This window comes from Chiloscyllium plagiosum, unplaced genomic scaffold (genome assembly GCF_037043375.1).
Source record: "Chiloscyllium plagiosum isolate Xiang-an unplaced genomic scaffold, Cpla_swu_hap1 HiC_scaffold_24, whole genome shotgun sequence".
In the NCBI taxonomy this organism is placed as follows: Eukaryota; Metazoa; Chordata; class Chondrichthyes; order Orectolobiformes; family Hemiscylliidae; genus Chiloscyllium; species Chiloscyllium plagiosum.
The window spans coordinates 50,493,434-50,512,019 of record NW_028270162.1 but is presented as its reverse complement, the minus strand read 5'-3'; the positions used below and the strand labels follow the sequence as shown (position 1 = coordinate 50,512,019).

At 43.7% G+C, this 18,586-nt stretch overlaps 1 protein-coding gene across 1 annotated transcript in view; it reads left to right on the top strand.

The window, feature by feature from the left end:
• Positions 1–7,545: 7,545 nt before the first annotated feature.
• The window catches only part of LOC122562795 (uncharacterized), a 50,788-nt gene continuing 39,747 nt past the window's right edge, over positions 7,546–18,586 (top strand). The window contains exons 1-5 of the mRNA XM_043715994.2: positions 7,546–7,650; positions 8,098–8,191; positions 10,727–10,849; positions 11,267–12,946; positions 17,298–17,370. Coding sequence (XP_043571929.2) covers positions 7,546–7,650; positions 8,098–8,191; positions 10,727–10,849; positions 11,267–12,946; positions 17,298–17,370 — 2,075 coding nt within the window. The remainder of the gene's footprint in view (positions 7,651–8,097; positions 8,192–10,726; positions 10,850–11,266; positions 12,947–17,297; positions 17,371–18,586) is intronic.

The following is an 18,586-nucleotide window of genomic DNA, read 5'->3' as shown; positions in this document are numbered from 1 at the left end:
ACCCATGAGCCAAGTAGGTCAACAATCAGAGGGGCAACGAAGAGGGACTGCAGTTTGACTGGGACAAGACATCCATCCCAGGACAGGATGAACAGAAACATGCACAGGAATTTCTAAAGGCCTGGCATTCAAACCAGAACTCCATTAGCAAACACATCGATTTGGCCCCCAATTTACCAACCTCTCAGAAAAAGAACTGCAAGTGATATCCCTCACCAAAGCACCTAAATAGAAAGCAGGACAGAACACCAGCACTTCACTGGAGGCTCACTGATGATGTTACCGTGCATGGTGATGAAACGTCTGAGAATAAACCTACTAGCTCAGCGAGCAAATTTACAACCTGAGAAGGGCAGCGTGCAAACAGAATTGATGGTTGTTCAGATACATGGGGAGTTTTGGCTGGGCCCAGACTCATGGACAGTGAGAGGTTGTGTGACTGATCTGGTGGATATTGAAACACCCCAGTTTGATAAATACAATAATGTAATTCCTGAAGAAGGGCTCATGCCCGAAACGTCGATTCTCCTGCTCCTTTGATGCTGCCTGACCTGCTGCGCTTTTCCAGCAACATATTTTCAACAATAATGTAATTGTCAGGCATGCTGTTAGGACCAACACACAAAACATTCCCAATTTTTAATCATATTTGGAATTCAATCAAGAGCAGCATTCTTAGTTGCCCATGTTTGAGTGATAGAGTCATAGAGATGTACAGCATGGAATCAGACCCTTCAGTCCAACTCGTCCATGCCGACCAGATATCCCAACCCAATCTAGTCCCACCTGCCAGCACCCAGCCCATAATCCTCCAAACCTTTTTTATTCATATATCCATCCAAATGCCTTTTAAATGTTGCAATTGAACCAGCCTCCACCACTTCCTCTGGCAGCCCACTCCACACGCACACTCTGTGTGAAAAAGTTGCCCCTTAGGTCCCTTTTATATCTTTTCCCTCTTACCCTAAACCTATGCCCTCAAATTCTGGACTCCCCCATCTCAGGGAAATGACCTTGTCTATTTACCCTATCCATGCCCCTTAGGAAAGAGAACAGAATTACACGCAATATTCCAACAGCGGCCTAACCAATGTCCTGTACAGCCGCAACATGACCTCCCAACTCCTGTACTCACTACTCTGACCAATAAAGGAAAACATACCAAACGCCTTCTTCACTATCCTATCTACCTGTGAGTAAACATTCAAGGAGCTATGAACCTGCATTCCAAGGTCTCTTTGTTCAGCAACAATCCTGAGGACCTTACCATTAAGTGTATAAATCCTGCTAAGGTTTGCTTTCCCAAAATGCAGCACCTCACATTTATTTGAATTAAACTCCATCTGCCACTTCTCAGCCCATTAGCCCATCTGGTCAAGATCCTGTTGTAATCTGAAGTAACCTTCTTCGCTGTCCACTACACCAATTTTGGTGTCATCTGCAAACTTACTAACTATACCTCTTAACCTCACATCCAAATAATTTATATAAATGACGAAAAGTAGTGAACCAGCACCCTTCTGTGTGGCACTCCACTGGTCACAGGCCTCCAGTCTGAAAAACAACCCTCCACCACCACCCTCTGTCTTCTACCTTTGAGCCAGTTCTGTATCCAAATGGCTAGTTCTACCTGAATTCAGTAAGGTCCATGTTGAACACCTTACTGAAGTCCATATAAATCACATCTACTGCTCTGCCCTCATGAATCCTCTTTGTTACTTCTTCAAAAAACTCAATCAAAGTTGTGAGACTTGATTTCCCATGAACAAAGCCATGTTGACTATCCCTAATCAGTCCTTGCCTTTCCAAGTACATGTACGTCCTGTCCCTCAGGATTCCCTCCAACAGTTTGCCCACCACCGAGGTCAGGCTCACCGGTCTATAGTTCCCTGGCTTGTCTTTACCGCCCTTCTTAAATAGTGGCATCATGTTAGCCAACCTCCAGTCTTCCAGCACCTCACCTGTGATATCGATAATAAAAATAGAGAGTGACTATCTTAAAGCACTCATGTTCACAAGGTTTAAATATTTCCAACAGTATTGATATGGCTAGTCCAGTTCAGTTTCTGTTCAGTGATAATATCCAAGCTACTGACAGTGAGGGATTCAGTAATGAAATGCTGGTTCACTTCTGCCTGAGTTAAGGCAGTTGGCCATCCTAGAAATCCCCCCTTAGGGGTAAAACTGGTACCCTCTGCCAAAATGGATACTGGTCTGATAGACTGTTTAAAGAGGCTGTTAGAATAATTGTAAAGATCTTACCTACAACCTGCCTCAGAGAGAAACACAGCTGGGACTGACTTAACTGGATGATACGCATTGCTCCACAGTTGCTGCAAGACATGCTGAGTTTTTCCAGCAATTTTTACTTCTGTAACATCTCCCGCAGATAAATTCTCGCACCATTGAGGTGAGTTTTATTTCAGGAATTGCTTTGACTGTCCAGCAAGGGGTTCCCACCCGCTTTTATTTTCCCAGCAGGTTTCTTTCATTCGATGAAATTGGTTTATACAGCTCAGAAGTTGTCAAGATTTAGAGTGGTGCTGGAAAAGCACAGCAGGTCAGGCAGCATCTGAGGAGCAGGAGAATCGACGTTTCGGGCAAAAGCCCTTCATCAGGATTTCTCAGATGCTGCCTGACCTGCTGTGCTTTTCCAGCACCACTCTAATCTTGACTCTGATCTCCAGCATCTGCAGTCCTCGCTTTTGCCCAGCTCAGAAGTTGGCCTATTCAGCTCTTTCTGACTGTGTGAGCATTTTGAAGGTGTCTCCTTAGTCCCAATCCCCTGCTCTTCCGGCTAGCCTGGCAAACAATGTTGATGTGTTACAAAGCTGAATGCTATTTTGGTCTATTTAGTGCATGCTCAGTTCCTTTCATCACTCATCTGCAATATTAACCCCATCTTCCTTTTCTGGCCAATATCTATTCCTTCACCAATATCAATAAAATAAATTTCCTGATTGCTTTCTATCGTGCGTACAAAATGTTTAAGGTTCTGTGCGTTGCAAGGGTAATCTCGTCTCAAAAATACTTTATAGGCTATGACGTCCTTTGGGTCAAGGTGAGTACATGAAAGGCACTATGTAAATGTAAGTTCTTTCCTTCTCCCTAGCTGCTACCTTAACCTGAGTATTTCCAACATTCTTACCTCCTATTTCTAACAGGATCAGTATTTTGTTTTCGGTTCACAAGTTTTTCTCTGCCTCTAACCTACGGTGTACCTCACCCGGGCAGTACTGGATGCTGATGTGGGTAAACAAAGCTGGAAAGGGCTTCATAACAGAGACCGAAGTATCAGAGAGCAGAGGTGGATAGCTCACCACGTCCCTCCTGTGGCTGAACCTGGGCACTGCAACATTGCCATGTGACATGTTCACTTTCCAACTCACTTGGTAAAGTCTGCCCATCTAACCCAGATTTGCATAATTAATAGCATAGCTTTGTAAAATCTACGAATCTCTTCGGGAGCAAGAATCTTATAGTAAACTCCCCTAAAACCAATGTTGTTGACTCCCACTCCCTCCACGGACTCTCTTAATAAATTGTTTCCATTGCTATTTCGAAGACGAGATGCTATCCATAAATTGAGTTTTCCTGAAAAAGTGACACATTTTGAAGCTTGAAACGTACTTCTTTTTCAACAATACAATGTATGAGATGTTAATTCTGGTTCAGGAAGAGCAGTGATTTTATTTGAAGTCGGAAGGACTCATCACCACTCTCTTGCCTGAAGAATTCCAGCTCTCCACAATCCCACAAACAAAAAATCCAGAAACACTGAACCAGGTTGATCGCTGAGCTATTGGACTGATTGCTGCTAATTAACTGGTTAAAAGTCCAGTGAACCGCCTGTCTGACCATCACCGGCTATTGCTGACCTCTGCTATTAACTAAGATCAATTAATTACAAGTTTACATTTTAATTAGTTGTTCTACATAATTCCGGTTTGGTGGACGATCCCCAAGCTGAAAGGTGAATCGGCTTCCCTGTCCATGGATGTTGCCTTACCCATTTTCATCTGTTTTCTTTGTTTTAGATTTCCAGCATCTGCAGCACTTCGCTTTTGGTATAATTTCACAAATGCTTAATATAATCCCATTTTACTTCACCCCGGCACGAGCACTTGACTCTGGTCTGTTACAGTGTTGTCAGGAGCAGAAGGTTTATAAGATGTTTGGTACGCACACCTTTATTGGTCAGTGCATTGAGTATAGGAGCTGGAAGGTCATGTTGCAGCTGTACATGATTTTGGTTAGGTCACCTTGGAATACTTCATACAATTCTGGTCTCCCTGATATAGGAAAGATGTTGTAAAACTTTAAAGGGTTCAGAAAAGATTTACAAGAATGTTGCCAGGGTTGGAGGGTTTGAGCTATAGCTGGGGCTATTTTCCCTGGAGAATCAGATGCTGAGGGTGGCCTTATAGAAGTGGGCATGGATACGGTGAATAGTCAAAGTTTCTTTTTCCCAGGGCAGGGGAGTCCAAACTAGAGGGCATAGGTTTAGGGTGAAAGGGGAAAGATTTAAAAGAGACCGAAGTGGCAACCTTTTCACACAGAGGGTGGTCTGTGTATGGAATGAGCTGCCAGAAGAAGTGGTGGAGACTGGTACAATTGCAACATTTAAAAGGCATCTATAAGACCATAAGACATAGGAGCGGTAGTATGGCCATTCGGCCCATCGAGTCCACTCCGCCATTCAATCATGGCTGATGGGCATTTCAACTCCACTTACCCGCATTCTCCTCGTAGCCCTTATTTCCTTGTGACATCAAGAATTTATCAATTTCTGCCTTGAAGACATTTAGCGTCCCGGCCTCCACTGCACTCTGGCAATGAATTCCACAGGCCCACCACTCTCTGGCTGAGGAAATGTCTCCGCATTTCTGTTCTGAATTTACCCCCTCTAATTCTAAGGCTGTGTCCACGGGTCCTAGTCTCCTCACCTAATGGAAACAATTTCCTAGCGTCCACCCTCTCCAAGCCATGTATTATCTTGTAAGTTTCTATTAGATCTCCCCTTAATCTTCTAAACTCCAATGAATACAATCCCAGGATCCTCAGCCGTTCCTCATATGTTAGACCTACCATTCCAGGGATCATCCGTGTGAATCTCCGCTGGACACGCTCCAGTGCCAGTATGTCCTTCCTGAGGTGTGGGGACCAAAACTGGACACAGTACTCCAAATGGGGCCTAACCAGAGCTTTATAAAGTCTCAGTAGCACAACAGTGCTTTTATATTCCAACCCTCTTGAGATAATTGACAACATTGCATTTGCTTTCTTAATCACGGACTCAACCTGCATGTTTACCTTTAGGGAATCCTCAACTAGCATTCCCAGATCCCTCTGTACTTTGGCTTTATGAATTTTCTCACCGTTTAGAAAGTAATCCATGCTTCTATTCTTTTTCCCAAAGTGCAAGACCTCGCATTTGCTCACATTGAATTCCATCAGCCATTTCCTGGACCACTCCTCCAAACTGTCTAGATCTTTCTGCAGCCTCCCCACTTCCTCAGTACTACCTGCCTGTCCACCTAACTTTGTATCATCGGCAAACTTCGCTAGAATGCCCCCAGTCCCTTCATCCAGATCATTAATATATAATGTGAACAGCTGCGGCCCCAACACTGAACCCTGCGGGACGCCGCTTGTCACCGGCTGCCATTCCGAAAAAGAACCTTTTATCCCAACTCTCTGCCTTCTGTCAGACAGCCAATCCTCAATCCATGCCAGTAGCTCACCTCGACCACCATGGGCCCTCACTTTGCTCAGCAGCCTCCCGTGTGGCACCTTATCAAAGGCCTTTTGGAAGTCTAGGTAGACCACATCCACTGGGTTTCCCTGGTCTAACCTACTTGTCACCTCTTCAAAGAATGCATCTAGATGAGAACATGATTAGGAGAGGTTTAGAGGGAAATGGGCCAAATGCTGGCAAATGGGACTAGATTAGGTTCAGATGACTGCTCAGCATGGACACGTTGGACTGAAGGGTCTGTATATCTCTATGACAAAAGTGCTTCGGGGATTTTTTTAATCTATCTGTTCAGGCATGTTATAATACACTTCTGAAGCAGATGGGACTTGGGCTAATTGTCCTAAGCATGTGACAATTACCACAATTATGTCTCAAATTGCTGCTTTCCTGTATCCTGAAATATTAGCTGCTCTTGTGGTACAGTGGTCGTGTCTCTTTCTCTTAGCCAGGAGGCCTAGGTTCAAGTCCCACCTGCTCCAGGGACATGTGTGAACAGGTTGATTTTAAAATCTAGCCCAAAATGTTATCTGTGAAAAGAAAGTGATCTAAATTGCAATTTGAATGAATGAATGAGAACTGTTTCCAGTGTCATCTCAGAGAATCTGTTCCATCGATTGACTGTCACACGGAAATGTGGTTTCAGCAGATCAGTTTTTGAATTTACATCAAGCACATTCTACTGTTCTGGATGGGGTGAGACAGCTTGTCACATTTAGTCCCTTTAGAATTCCAAAAACAACATCTAGGTAAATTCTCAAACACCTGCTTCCCAGTGAGAAGATGCTCAATTTACAAAGTTTCCCTCGATGATCCAATTCTTTAATAATTTTAATTGTTCTCTTTATCCAGTCCACAGCTGCAGCATTCTATTTAGATTACAACCAACTCTATTTGAAGTGTGGTTGCAACAGTGATTGATACTTGACAGAAATTAGTTGTCTCACTAATTCAGCTCTCATTGTTTTTGTTTTCAGTTCATGCCACAACATCTGATTTGCAGCACTCAATTGTCCCCAACCCTGAATGCATGAATCTGGTCCCCTTGGCCTTACCCCTTTGCCTGACACTATTCTCTGGCTCACAGTGTTCCACAGATTATGAAGGTAGATTTTCTGCAGAATTTTAGGCCCCAGGTGTTCTTCTAGCCAAGAAAGTGAGAGAAATTTAACTTTAAAACATCTTAGGAGTTGAAAAGGATGATTGCATTATTAGGGTGACACGGTAGCTCAGTGGTTAGCACTGCTGCCTCACAGCGCTAGGGACTCAGGTTCAATTCCAGCCTCAGGTGATGGTCTGTATGGAGTTTTGATTCGGAGATGCCAGTGTTGGACTGGGGTGGACAAAGTTAAAAATCACATGACACCAGCTTATAGTCCAACAGGTTTAATTGGAAACTCCGAAAGCTCCGTCGCTCCGAAAGCTAGTGTGCTTCCAATTAAACCTGTTGGACTATAACCTGGTGTTGTGTGATTTTTAACTTTGTATGGAGTTTGTTCATTCTCCCTGGGTTTCCTCCCACAGTCCAAAGATGTGCAGGTTAGGTGGATTGGCCATGGGAAATACAGGGGTAAGAGATGGGTCTGGGTGGGATGCTCTTCAGAGGGTCGGTATGGACTTGATGGGCTAAATAGTCTGTTTCAGTGCTGTAGGGGAAGCCTTGCCCTTTTTCAAAGGGTTGCAGCAATATCTAATTTGTCCAAAAAGCTCAGCCTCTTAAATCGGTCAAGATAATCAATCAAGTGCAGAGACGGTCAATTTGCAATAATTTCCATTTTCCCCAGTGCAGGATGGAGGTGGAGAGTCATGTTCAAAATGAAACTGCCTTGCAGCCCCTGAAAGACCACTGTGACTATCTGATGGACTCCATTGATGCTCAGCTAAGCCAACTGCAGGTAAATCAGAGACTGAAGGCCCCTCCACTTTGTCGTCATGCCTTATCCGAAACTGCTCTTACAGGTAACGGAGAGTTCTTTCCTAGGTTTAGTCAGGCTGGAGTGATGATAATTAGACCTTTCAATATAACCTCCATTCAGGATGGTGTGTTTCTTTACCAAACTCATTTCGGGGCCTGCAGTGAGCAGTCAGCATCAAACGTTTCCAGGCCATGTGCAGCCCAAACTGTTCTCTACTGTGAACCAAGAATGTGCTCAGCCAACTTCTCAGGAAGAACCCTCCACTCCCCACTGGTTTGTGAACGTGTTTTGTGTGTGAATTCCCTTGACCAGAACCCAATCTCCAACCCCACCCAACCTACTGGCACAGTATTCCCTCATGGCAATGCTGAAACGACTTAACCTGGAGATTCGAACGGTGGTGATGACTTTGATCCTTTTATGTAGGTGTCCGTATTAACTGACCACAGATGGCCAGCTGCTAGCAGTCTGACGAAGAGAGATCCCTTCAGGAGCACAACAAAACCTTCTGGAAAGACAGGTGAGGATCTTCCCATGTCTCTAACTATGCTGTTAGAGTGACACCTTTGGCTTATTGGCTGGGAAAAAAGCACCCAGTGGTTTTAATACAGTTCTAATATTGGGAATGTTCTTCCGTTACTTAGGGTCAATCAAGTCAGTGGCTGACATGCCTGGGGCAAAGTGTGGACAATATGGGTGGAAGGAAAATGACAGAACTGCATTTATATAGCGTAATATCAGAATTGTTACAGTGCTGAAGGAGGCCATTCAGCCTATCATGCCAGCTGTCTAAATGAGCATCTTCCTTAGTGTCATTCCCCTGCTTTCTGCCCACAACCCTACATATTGTTCCTTTTCAAATAACTATCTAATTCCCTTCTGAATGCCTCCATGGAGCCTGACTTCATTATACTCTCCAGCAATTCATTTGAGACCCTCTCCACTTATTTACATGAAAACGTTTTTCCTCACATCACTTTTGCTTCTTCGACTAATTATTGTTAACTACGTGTCTTCTCATTCTCAATCCCTTCACAAATGGGAACATGTTCTCTCCATTAGTTCAGCCCCAGACCCCTCACTGTTTTGAATACTTGTATCAGATCTCCTCTCAGCCTTCTCTTTTCCGAGGAAAACAGTCCCAAATTCTCCCATCAATCTTCAAAACTAAAATTCCTCAACCCCGGAACAACTCGTGGGCACCTCTACTACATATTCCTCAGTGCCTTTCACATCCTTCCTAGAATATGGTGCACATAACTGAACACAATACTCCAGCTGAGGCTGGACTTGTCTAACATCCAGTAGACGCCATCTCCCTGGTACCACTCTCATCCCTGGATAATAAGAATAGCTATGTCAGGCTTCTACTTATTGACTTTAGCTTTGCGTTCAACACCATAATTCCAAACAAACCTGTCTCTAAACTCCAAGACTGAGGACTCTGCTTCCCACTCTGCAGCTGGATGCTCCACTTCCTGACTGGCAGACTGTAATCTGTAATAATAAATGACAACGCCTCCTCGACGATAATCCTCAACACCACTGTCCCGTGATCAGCCCCCTAATGTACTTCTAATACCCTCACAAATTCAACTCGAACTCCATTTACAATTTTACTGATGACAGTAACCGTAGTGGGTCAGATGTCAAACAGCGGCGAGACAGAGTACAGGAAAGAGATAGAGAGCTTCGTGGCATGGTGTAAAGATGACAAACTCTCCCTCAAATCAGCAAAACAAAGGAGCTGATGATCGACTTCAGGAAGTGGGGTGGAGGACAAGCCCTTCTCGACATCAGTGGTGCTGAGGTGGAGGTGTCGAGAGCTTCAAGTTCCTAGAGTACATATCACCAACGATCTGTCCTGGTCCATCCAGGTGGATGCTACAGTCAAGAAAGCAAATCAACAGCATCTGTCATTCTTGGTTTTAAATCATTGTCTAACGTAGTGTGGTATTCAAGTTAACATAACCTCCCTGCCCTTTGTGCTCTATCGCGCTTTTATTAAAATACCTAGGATACTGTGTGCTGCAATAACCGCTCCCTCAACCTGTCTTACATCCTTAATAACTTATACACATATACTCTCAGGTTCCTCTGCTCTTAGACCCTTTTAAAGTCATACCCTTTAGTTTATTATGTCTCTCCTTGTTCATTTTACCAAAATGTATCACCTCACACCTTTCAACATTAAACTTCAACTGCAATCTCACCAATTTACCTATGTTCCTTTTTAGTTCTACACTAACATCCCTACAGCTTTCAATGCTGCTAGGTTTTGTATCATCTGAAAATCTTAAATTGTGTCCTGTCCATCATGTTTTAGGCCATTAATATATATCAGGAAAAACATGGATCCCAGACTCACTCCTAGGGAACTGCACTACAAACCTTCCCCAGCTCAACAATTATCCATTGACCATTCCTGTTAGTTTCTGTTACTCAGCCAATTTTCTGTCAATGTTGTTACTGTCCCTTTGTTCCATGAGCTCTAAATATGCTCACTTTCTACTGGCTCTGGATCAAATGCCTTCTGGAACCTATGTACACCGCATCAACAGTATTGCCCTGATCAACACACTTTACTATAGCACCGCGCGCACGCGCACACACACACACACACACACACACACACACACACACACAAAATGGTGTGGGCAGCCTGCTCGTAGACCTCCAACATACCCCATCGCCACCATCACTCCTCCACTCAATGTCTCTCTCGGTATATGAGGTACTCCACCAAAGTAACAGAACGGACCGAGATGGACTAGCCTACTCAGTCAGCTTGCTGTTCCAAAGTTGGTGGCTGGTTAGCTGATCAGCTGGTTTGCAATGCAATGAAGTGGGTTTGATTCCCACACCAGCTGAGGTTACCTTGAAGGACTCAATTTCATCCCTCACCTGGGATGGTGACCCCCAGGTTAAGCCACTCCTTCAGTAATGAGGGAGCAGCACTGTGATCTGGTCGGACTGTGGTGATTTTACCTTTACCTGATGTGGTCATCATTGTTTCATGCTGCTCTCTAGCTGTTTCCTTGTTTGTACTTTAAAGGAACTTTGAATACCAGTCAGTCTGGCACTCGATTTACAGGATTGGGTAGTGCCAGTGGTACTGATGCCCTGTCAGACACAGAAGAGCTGACCTCCATGAGACAAGAAGGTAACAGTGCTTCAGGTGGGTAAACGAATTTACATTGAGCAGGAAGGGGTTGTAGAATTTCTAACCCATTTATCACTTAGGTTTGGGCTTTGCTGGCAAGATTAGTATTTATTGCCCAACCCTAGTTACTCTTGGGGAGGTGGTGATTGTTATTTAAGGAAATTAATCTGCAAAATTCCAGTTCAGCCTCAGACAATCATCAGGGAGAGAGACAGCATGGGTGACTTGGAAGTAAATTTATGACAAGGATGAATGATATTGGCTTCAGTCCTCCTGATACTTGGGTGAAGAATGGCCATTTGGGAGAGGGTATCAGAGGAACTCTGAAATCTAGTGAACTCTGTCCATTGTGCGAGGGGGAATGAAAGCGTTGGGGCTCATGTGACCTCCTACTGAACCCGAGTTGACCGTGTTGTTTTCTCACAACTGCAGAATGTGAAGGAGCCTTGAGTCGAAGTGAAGATCAGGATGTTACAGCAATGTTCAATCTAAGTCCAGATTTCAGAAGAAGCCAGTCCAATATAACGTTGACTGAGTTTGCGAGACCAGGAGCAGCGGCAGATGGTGAGTCCAGAAAGGACCAGTATGAGTGGAGAGTGCAACAACTACTGGGGCCACAGCACATGGAGTTCCAACAATATCAGAGTGACACCAACACAGTGGACAGCATTCGGACAGAAGACTTTGCTCTGCGTTTTCATGAGGGTATGGTAGATCCGGCTTTGAACTTCGATGCAGAACCAGACAGTGAACAGAATTCATTCATCAGCAGAAGTGCTTCCTGCAGTGAACGTTCTCTGGAGTATGCCTGCCTTGAATCTAACATCCAACCAGGAAATCTGGCAAGGAAAGTCTGTGGCCATCCTTGGAAGCAGAGACTATTCAGACGGGAAGCGAGCAATACGGAATGTGCTCAACTTGACTGCACAGCCAAGCAAGGTTGCTGTGGAGTTCTTACAGAAACCTCTGCAAGAATTCACCTGGCTCAGAGTCAGACTAGTGCAGAGCAGGATGAGTTTGTTAGAAATGCCACTCCTCGATGTGATCAGGATGGCACGGGAGTTGATGGGCCTGTTAATTCAGTAGCTCAGAGGGTAAATGATGTGCAACAATTTCAGGAGGATTTAGCGCATGCCCTGCAAAGGACCAGGGATCAGGCTGGGACCCTTCGGAGACAACAGGCAAATTCTAAGGCCTTGACCAGAAGAACTGAGAGCGTTGAGTCTTTGGGTGGCAGAATTTCAAAACTCAGCCAATTCAACTTGTCAGAGCAATCACTGCAGCGGAGGACCTTTCCAATCCAGATTGCAAATCCATGCAGGGAATCTAATCGATTGACTGGGAATGGTTTGGAGACCAGCAGCTCCCCAGTATCTGATCTAGGCGTGTTGACCCAAGAGGATCGAGGAACTAATCTTGCGAGTACTGGTATAAAAATGAAGGGGCCACAGAAAAGCCAGGCAGAGAGTCCAGAGAGGCACAGCGGAGGCCATAATCCTGAACTCCAGGGCCTGTCAAAAGAAGGTACTGGTAACTGGAGGCCAATGGAACAGGAGAGCTCAACCCCCAATGACAAGCCTCTGCCGCCCAAACTGGAGGACAACCAGCAAGATGCTGTGACAGTGAATATGAACAGAACCCTCTCACCGTGCCACATGATACCCACTTTGGGCCCTTGCTGTACACAGCCTGTCAGTTCTTCACCTGCACACCTTACAGGCAGTTTCAACTATTCAGGTAAAACAAATACTTCAGGCCAGTGGCATCAAATAACCAGTGCTCCTTCTGCCTTTGAATCTCAGCTTTTGGAGAGTGAAAGTTGCCAGGCCGCTGCAGTCAGTCTGTCTGGATCTGTGCCCTTGTCAATGGGTCACGCCTGGAAAGGGGATTGTGACAGTAAGCTGGTTTCATGTCACGACTCAGACGTTGCACACTCTGCATTCCATCCCAGGAGGAGGGTGCATTTGTCACAGGGCAAGCAGACAGGCGCCATCAATGTTACTGAAGTGAGACGGACACGTGTGCGAAGCAACACAGATGGTGCCCACAGAGAAGAACTGAGACGCCATGGACTGGGCAATTTCAGAGTTAAACCAACTTCACGTAGAACAGGCAAGTTACAAGTTTATTTTAATTCATGGGATGAGGGTATCCCTAGCCAGGCCAACATTTATTGCTGATTCCCTAATTGTCCAGAGAACACTTCAGTGTCAACCACATTGCTGTGGGTCTGGAGCCATACATAATGGTAGTTTCCTTCCCTAAGGGACATTAGTGAACCAGATGGATTTTTCCGATGATCTTAATTCCATATGTTTAAAAACAATTGAATTCAAATTTCACAATGTGCCATGGTGGGTTTTGAACCCAGGCCTTGAGGACCTGGCTCTCTGGTTTAACAGTCCAGCAATAATATCACTAGGCCATTCACCTCCCTTTTGTTTTGCAATTACTTGTGCAATGTTCAACATAAAATATTAAACTGTACTGAGTATTTAATCCAGCATTCATTACTCAACCTCTTTCAGTGGTCAGTCACTCTTGGCTGTCCATAACCTCCTTTATGATTCATATTTTCCAATGATTGGGTCCAACTGAGGGAAAATAATGAGGTAACAACATCTTTCTGGACATTACATCAAAGTAACTAGACTTGGGCACAAAATCTAGGCTGACACTCTGGTGCAGGACAAAGCGAGTGCTGTATTGTCCATGCATTGGCAATGTAACGGACCTACAATATATCTTGTAGGGTCAGAACAGGAGTCTGAAATTCCTGAAGAAGGGCTAATGCCCGAAACGTCGATTCTCCTGTTCCCTAGATGCTGCCTGACCTGCTGCGCTTCTCCAGCAACAGATTTCCATCTCTGATCTCCAGCATCTGCAGACCTCACTTTCTCCCCGAGTGCTGTATTGGTCAATGGTTAAAAATCACACATCGGCTTACAGTCCAACAGGTTGATTTGGAAGCACTAGCTTTCGGAGAGCTGCTCCTTCATAAGATCTTAACCTCCACAACCACCTGATGAAGGAGCCGCACTCTGAAAGCTAGAGCTTCCAAATAAACCTGTTGGATTATAACCTGGTGTTGTGTAATTTTTAACTTTGTCCACCCCAGTCCAACACCGGCTCTTCCACATCTTGGTCAATGGTGCTACCTCTAATGAGACACTAAACTGAAACCTCATCTATCCCACTGAAGGGGCTAATAGATCCAGGGGCATCACAATGAAGAACTGGGAAGTTAGTCAGCTATCCTGGCCACTTTTAATCCTTTGACAGACTCTTAAAGTAGCAGATTAGCTGGCCATTATCACATGAATGTCTGTGAGACTGGACTGTGTGCAAATTGGTTGTCACGATTATACCTTAGGTAAAAACAATGACTGCAGATGCTGGAAACCAGATTCTGGATTAGTGGTGCTGGAAGAGCACAGCAGTTCAGGCAGCATCCGAGGAGCAGTAAAATCGACGTTTCGGGCAAAAGCCCTTCATCAGGAATAAAACAGTGACTATTATAAGTTGTAAAATAGTTTGGAATGTCCTGAAATTGCGGAAGGTACCAGATAAATGTATGTTTTTCTTTTACTACTAGGGAGTGCTAAAAACAGCTCTTGTCACGATGCCGATGTTCCCTTCCTATCAATTTCAAACTCCTGTTCTGACCCTACAAGATATATTGTAGGTCCATTACATTGCCAATGCATGGACATATAATAAAACTGGGTGTGTCCATCTCTGATTCCCTCAGATGCATGTGAACATTTGGCCACCAAAACGGAGTCACACTACAGCTGCTGGAAATCAAAAATGAAAACGAGGGCAGTGTTAGAACTACGCTGAACTGGCACTATCTGTGGAGAGAGGGTGGAACTTACCAATTTTTGATTTACAAAGGATTGTTATTTTGAAACCTTATCTCTGTTCAACTTGCACAAATCCAGCTAGGGTGTTGCTGCCTTTTTCTGGGTTTTGTTTTCAAACGAGGCAGTGACGACCCTGGTTTCTTTGTACAAAGCAGTTACCATTGAGATGGTCTTTGGGAGAGTATACAAACAAGGAACAAGAGAAGGTTTTTTCAAACCTGCCCTGCCATTCAATAAGATTGTGACTGATCTGACTTTAACCTCAACTCCACATTCCTGCAGAATCCTGATCATCCTTCATTCCCCGACCTACATCTGCCTTATAAATATTTCAAGATTCCACATACAATGCCTTTTGAGAAGGAAATTCCAAAGGCTCACAACTCTCTGAGAGAAAAATCTCTACTTTAAATGGGTGACCCCTAGTTCTGGATTCTCCCACAAGAGGAAACATCCTTTTGAACTCCACCCGGTCAAGTCCCCTCATGATCTTCTGTGTTTCATTTAAGTAACCTCAGACTCTTCTAAACTTCAGAGTGTACAGGCCTGGCCTATCTAGCCTTTCCTTACAAAACAATCAGTTCATTCCAGATGTTAATGTAGTAAACCTGCTCTGAACTGCTTCCAATGTATTAACATCCTTCCGTAACTAGGGTGATCAATACTGAGTCAAAAAGTGTGGTGCTGGAAAAGCACAGCAGGTCAGGTAGCATGCGAGGAGCAGGAGAGTTGACGTTTCAGGCATTAGCCCCGTTCATCAGGAATGCCCTGGTCACCATAGTTATGGAAGGAGGTTAATCTTTCAGTACAATACTCCAGATGTAATTTTTCCAGCGCTCTCTTTAACCAAAGCATAACCTCCTTGTTCTTGCATTCAAATTCCCCTCACAATAAAACATAACATTCTGTTAGCTTTCCTGATTACTTGCTGGACCTGCATACTAGCCTTCTGTGATTCACCCACTAAGACACCCAAATCCCTCTGCATCTCAGATCTCTATAATCTCTCACCATTTAGATAATATGCTTGTTCTTTCTTTCTGTCAAAATTGACAATTTTATAACATTGTCACATTGTACTCCATTTGCCTGATCTTTGCCCACTTATGTAACCTCTCTATACCCCTATGTAAGGTCCTTATGTCCTCTTTGTAACTCACTTTCCTATCTATCTTTGTGTCTACAGCATCTAGCAAAGATGCTTCATCATTTCATCCATAACATTTATATACGTTGTAAAGAGTTGAGGCCCCAGCACCAAACCATGTAACACACCACTCATGACAACCTGCCAGTCTGAAAAAGACCCACTTACTCCTGTTAGGCAGTCAACCTTCTTTTCACCCAATGTGTTACCCCTACAGCACGAGCTGTTATTTTCTGCAATAATCTTTGCTATTGCACTTTATTAAAGGCCTTCTGGAAGTCTAAATACAACACATTAACTGGCTCCCTTTAATCAACACAAGTTACTAGCTCAAAAAAAGCAATAAATTAGATAAACGTGATTTTGCTTTGACAAAACCATGTTGGCTCTGCTTGATTACTTTTAACTTTCCCAAGTGCCTTGCTATGATGTCTTTACTAATAACTTGTAACAGTTTCTCTGACAGATGTTAAGCTAACTGGCCTGTAGTTTCCTGCTTTCTGACTCCCTAAAGGAGTTACATTCACTATCTTCCAATCTAATGACACTGTCCCTGAATCAAGGGAGCTTTGGAAAATTAAAACTAACACATTTATCTCACTAGCTACTACGTTTAAAACCCTAAGATGAAATCCATTACAATCTGGGGAATTGCCAATTCACAATTTCAGACATTTGCTCAGTGCTACTTCTCTAGTAATGATACTTTTTGAGTTCCGCCCTCCCTTTCCATTCCTGATCAACAGCTATTTCCAGTATATCTGTCTGCCTGCCATCTCTTCATTCTCCATTACGATTTGCCTAGATCCATTTTCTATAGGACCAACACTTACTTTGTTAACTGATTTTATTAAAATATCTGAAGAAATGTTTCCAATTTGTTTATATATTTTAACTAACTTTCTCATTTTCTAATTTTTTCCTCCTTTATTAATTGGTTAGAAATTATTTGCTAATTTTTTAATGTTCTGTCCAGCTTCTGACCAGCCACCTATCTTTACACAATTAAATGCCTTTGAGTTTGATACCACCTTTGACTTTTTCAGTTAACCATGGATGGCAGGCTCATCCCTTAGAATTTTAGTTAATTCTTGGAATATATCTATTCTGCGCTTTCTAGCATATCCCATTCACCTTTTCCGCTGCATCTATATTCACTTCGCCCTTAAATTGCCAGTTCGTCTTTGCTGACTACTTTCATGCCCCCAATTGGCCCTTGTTTAAATTCAAAGTAGTGGTCATTAACACACACTTCTCTCCCTTAAACTGCATGTAAAATTCAATCATATTATGATGGCTGCAACCCCGAGGCACTTTCACTATGAGCTCAGTAATGAATCCTATCTCATTGCTCAAAACCAGGCCTGGTATAGCCTGCGCTCCTGAAAGCATTCAATGAATTCCTCATCTGGACTACTTGTTATAACATTGTTGCTGTCTTATTTTGCAGGAGAGCTTGATGCAAATGTGAGTGGGAGTCATATTATGAAGAAACGCTGCCATTTCCAGAAGGAGCTGGGCAGGTCAGAGAGACACAATGCATAAGGAATGATTTGGAGATGCCGGTGTTGGACTGGGGTGTACAAAGTTAAAAATCACACAACACCAGGTTATAGTCCAACAGGTTTATTTGAAAGCACTAGCTTTCGGAGCACTGCTTCTTCATCAGGTGGTTATACTCCACAACCAGCTGACGAAGGAGCAGCACTCCGAAAGCTAGTGCTCCCAAATAAACCTGTTGGACTATAACCTGGTGCGGTGTGGTTTTTAACTTTGCATATAGAATGACTCCAATCTCATTGAAATATTCAGCCTTCAGTCCTGTAAAGTGAGGCTACTGGTGCTTAAAGCACAATACTCTGCACTTTGCATCTTCCATCTGTGGCAAGTGCTATTGTGGAGTATAGTCATTGATTATTGGAATGCAGTTGCTGTTGTTAGGATCTCCTACAATGAACTGTATTCACTGTGACTGAAGTGTAGTTATGACGTGTACTTACTGATGAGCTATGCTGCAAGATGGGGACACCGAGTGAACTTTATGCTGTATCATTCTGGGGATTTATGGATTATACAATTTAGAGGCAGCTGTATTGGGCCCATCCCCCTCCCCCGAATGCTCCCCCCCCGCCCCCCACCATGTATCAAGCCCACATTGCAATGATCCACAAGTGCCTTTATTTCTGAAACCACTGGCCAAAAGTAATACAAAACTCCTTTCTCAAAAAGTAGACAAATTTGTGACTATGAAATGTTTTAAAATCACGCTTCTGGATTATTGCCTTTGCCTCATAGCAGAACAAAGAAAGCTTAATGTTTGAGGTTAATCAGGTGTCTCTGTTTTCAAAGCCGGTCAGATCAAAAATGGTTTTGAAAGAGTCTGAATTGTCATTAACAACACAACTATTATATTAATGCCCTTCAGGAAGGGGACTTGTTCTCCCTACCTGATGCAAGACTATCAGTCATAGTCCCACATTAGTTGCTTGATTTCGATGGAATGGGTAACAAATGCTTCCTTACTAGAGTCACCCAAATGCTAGGAACAAATAAACTGCAGTAGAATCTACTGACTGTGGGTAGACACACCTAATCCTTAACGTGTGCCTCCCCCCAGAAATCTGGAACAGATTCAAGTTGTTGGATGAAATAACAATTCCAAGTTGTCAATTTGCATCTCAAAATGTAATATCTGCCTTGTCAAAATTCGAACTTCTTCAACACTGACATTCCCTCCCC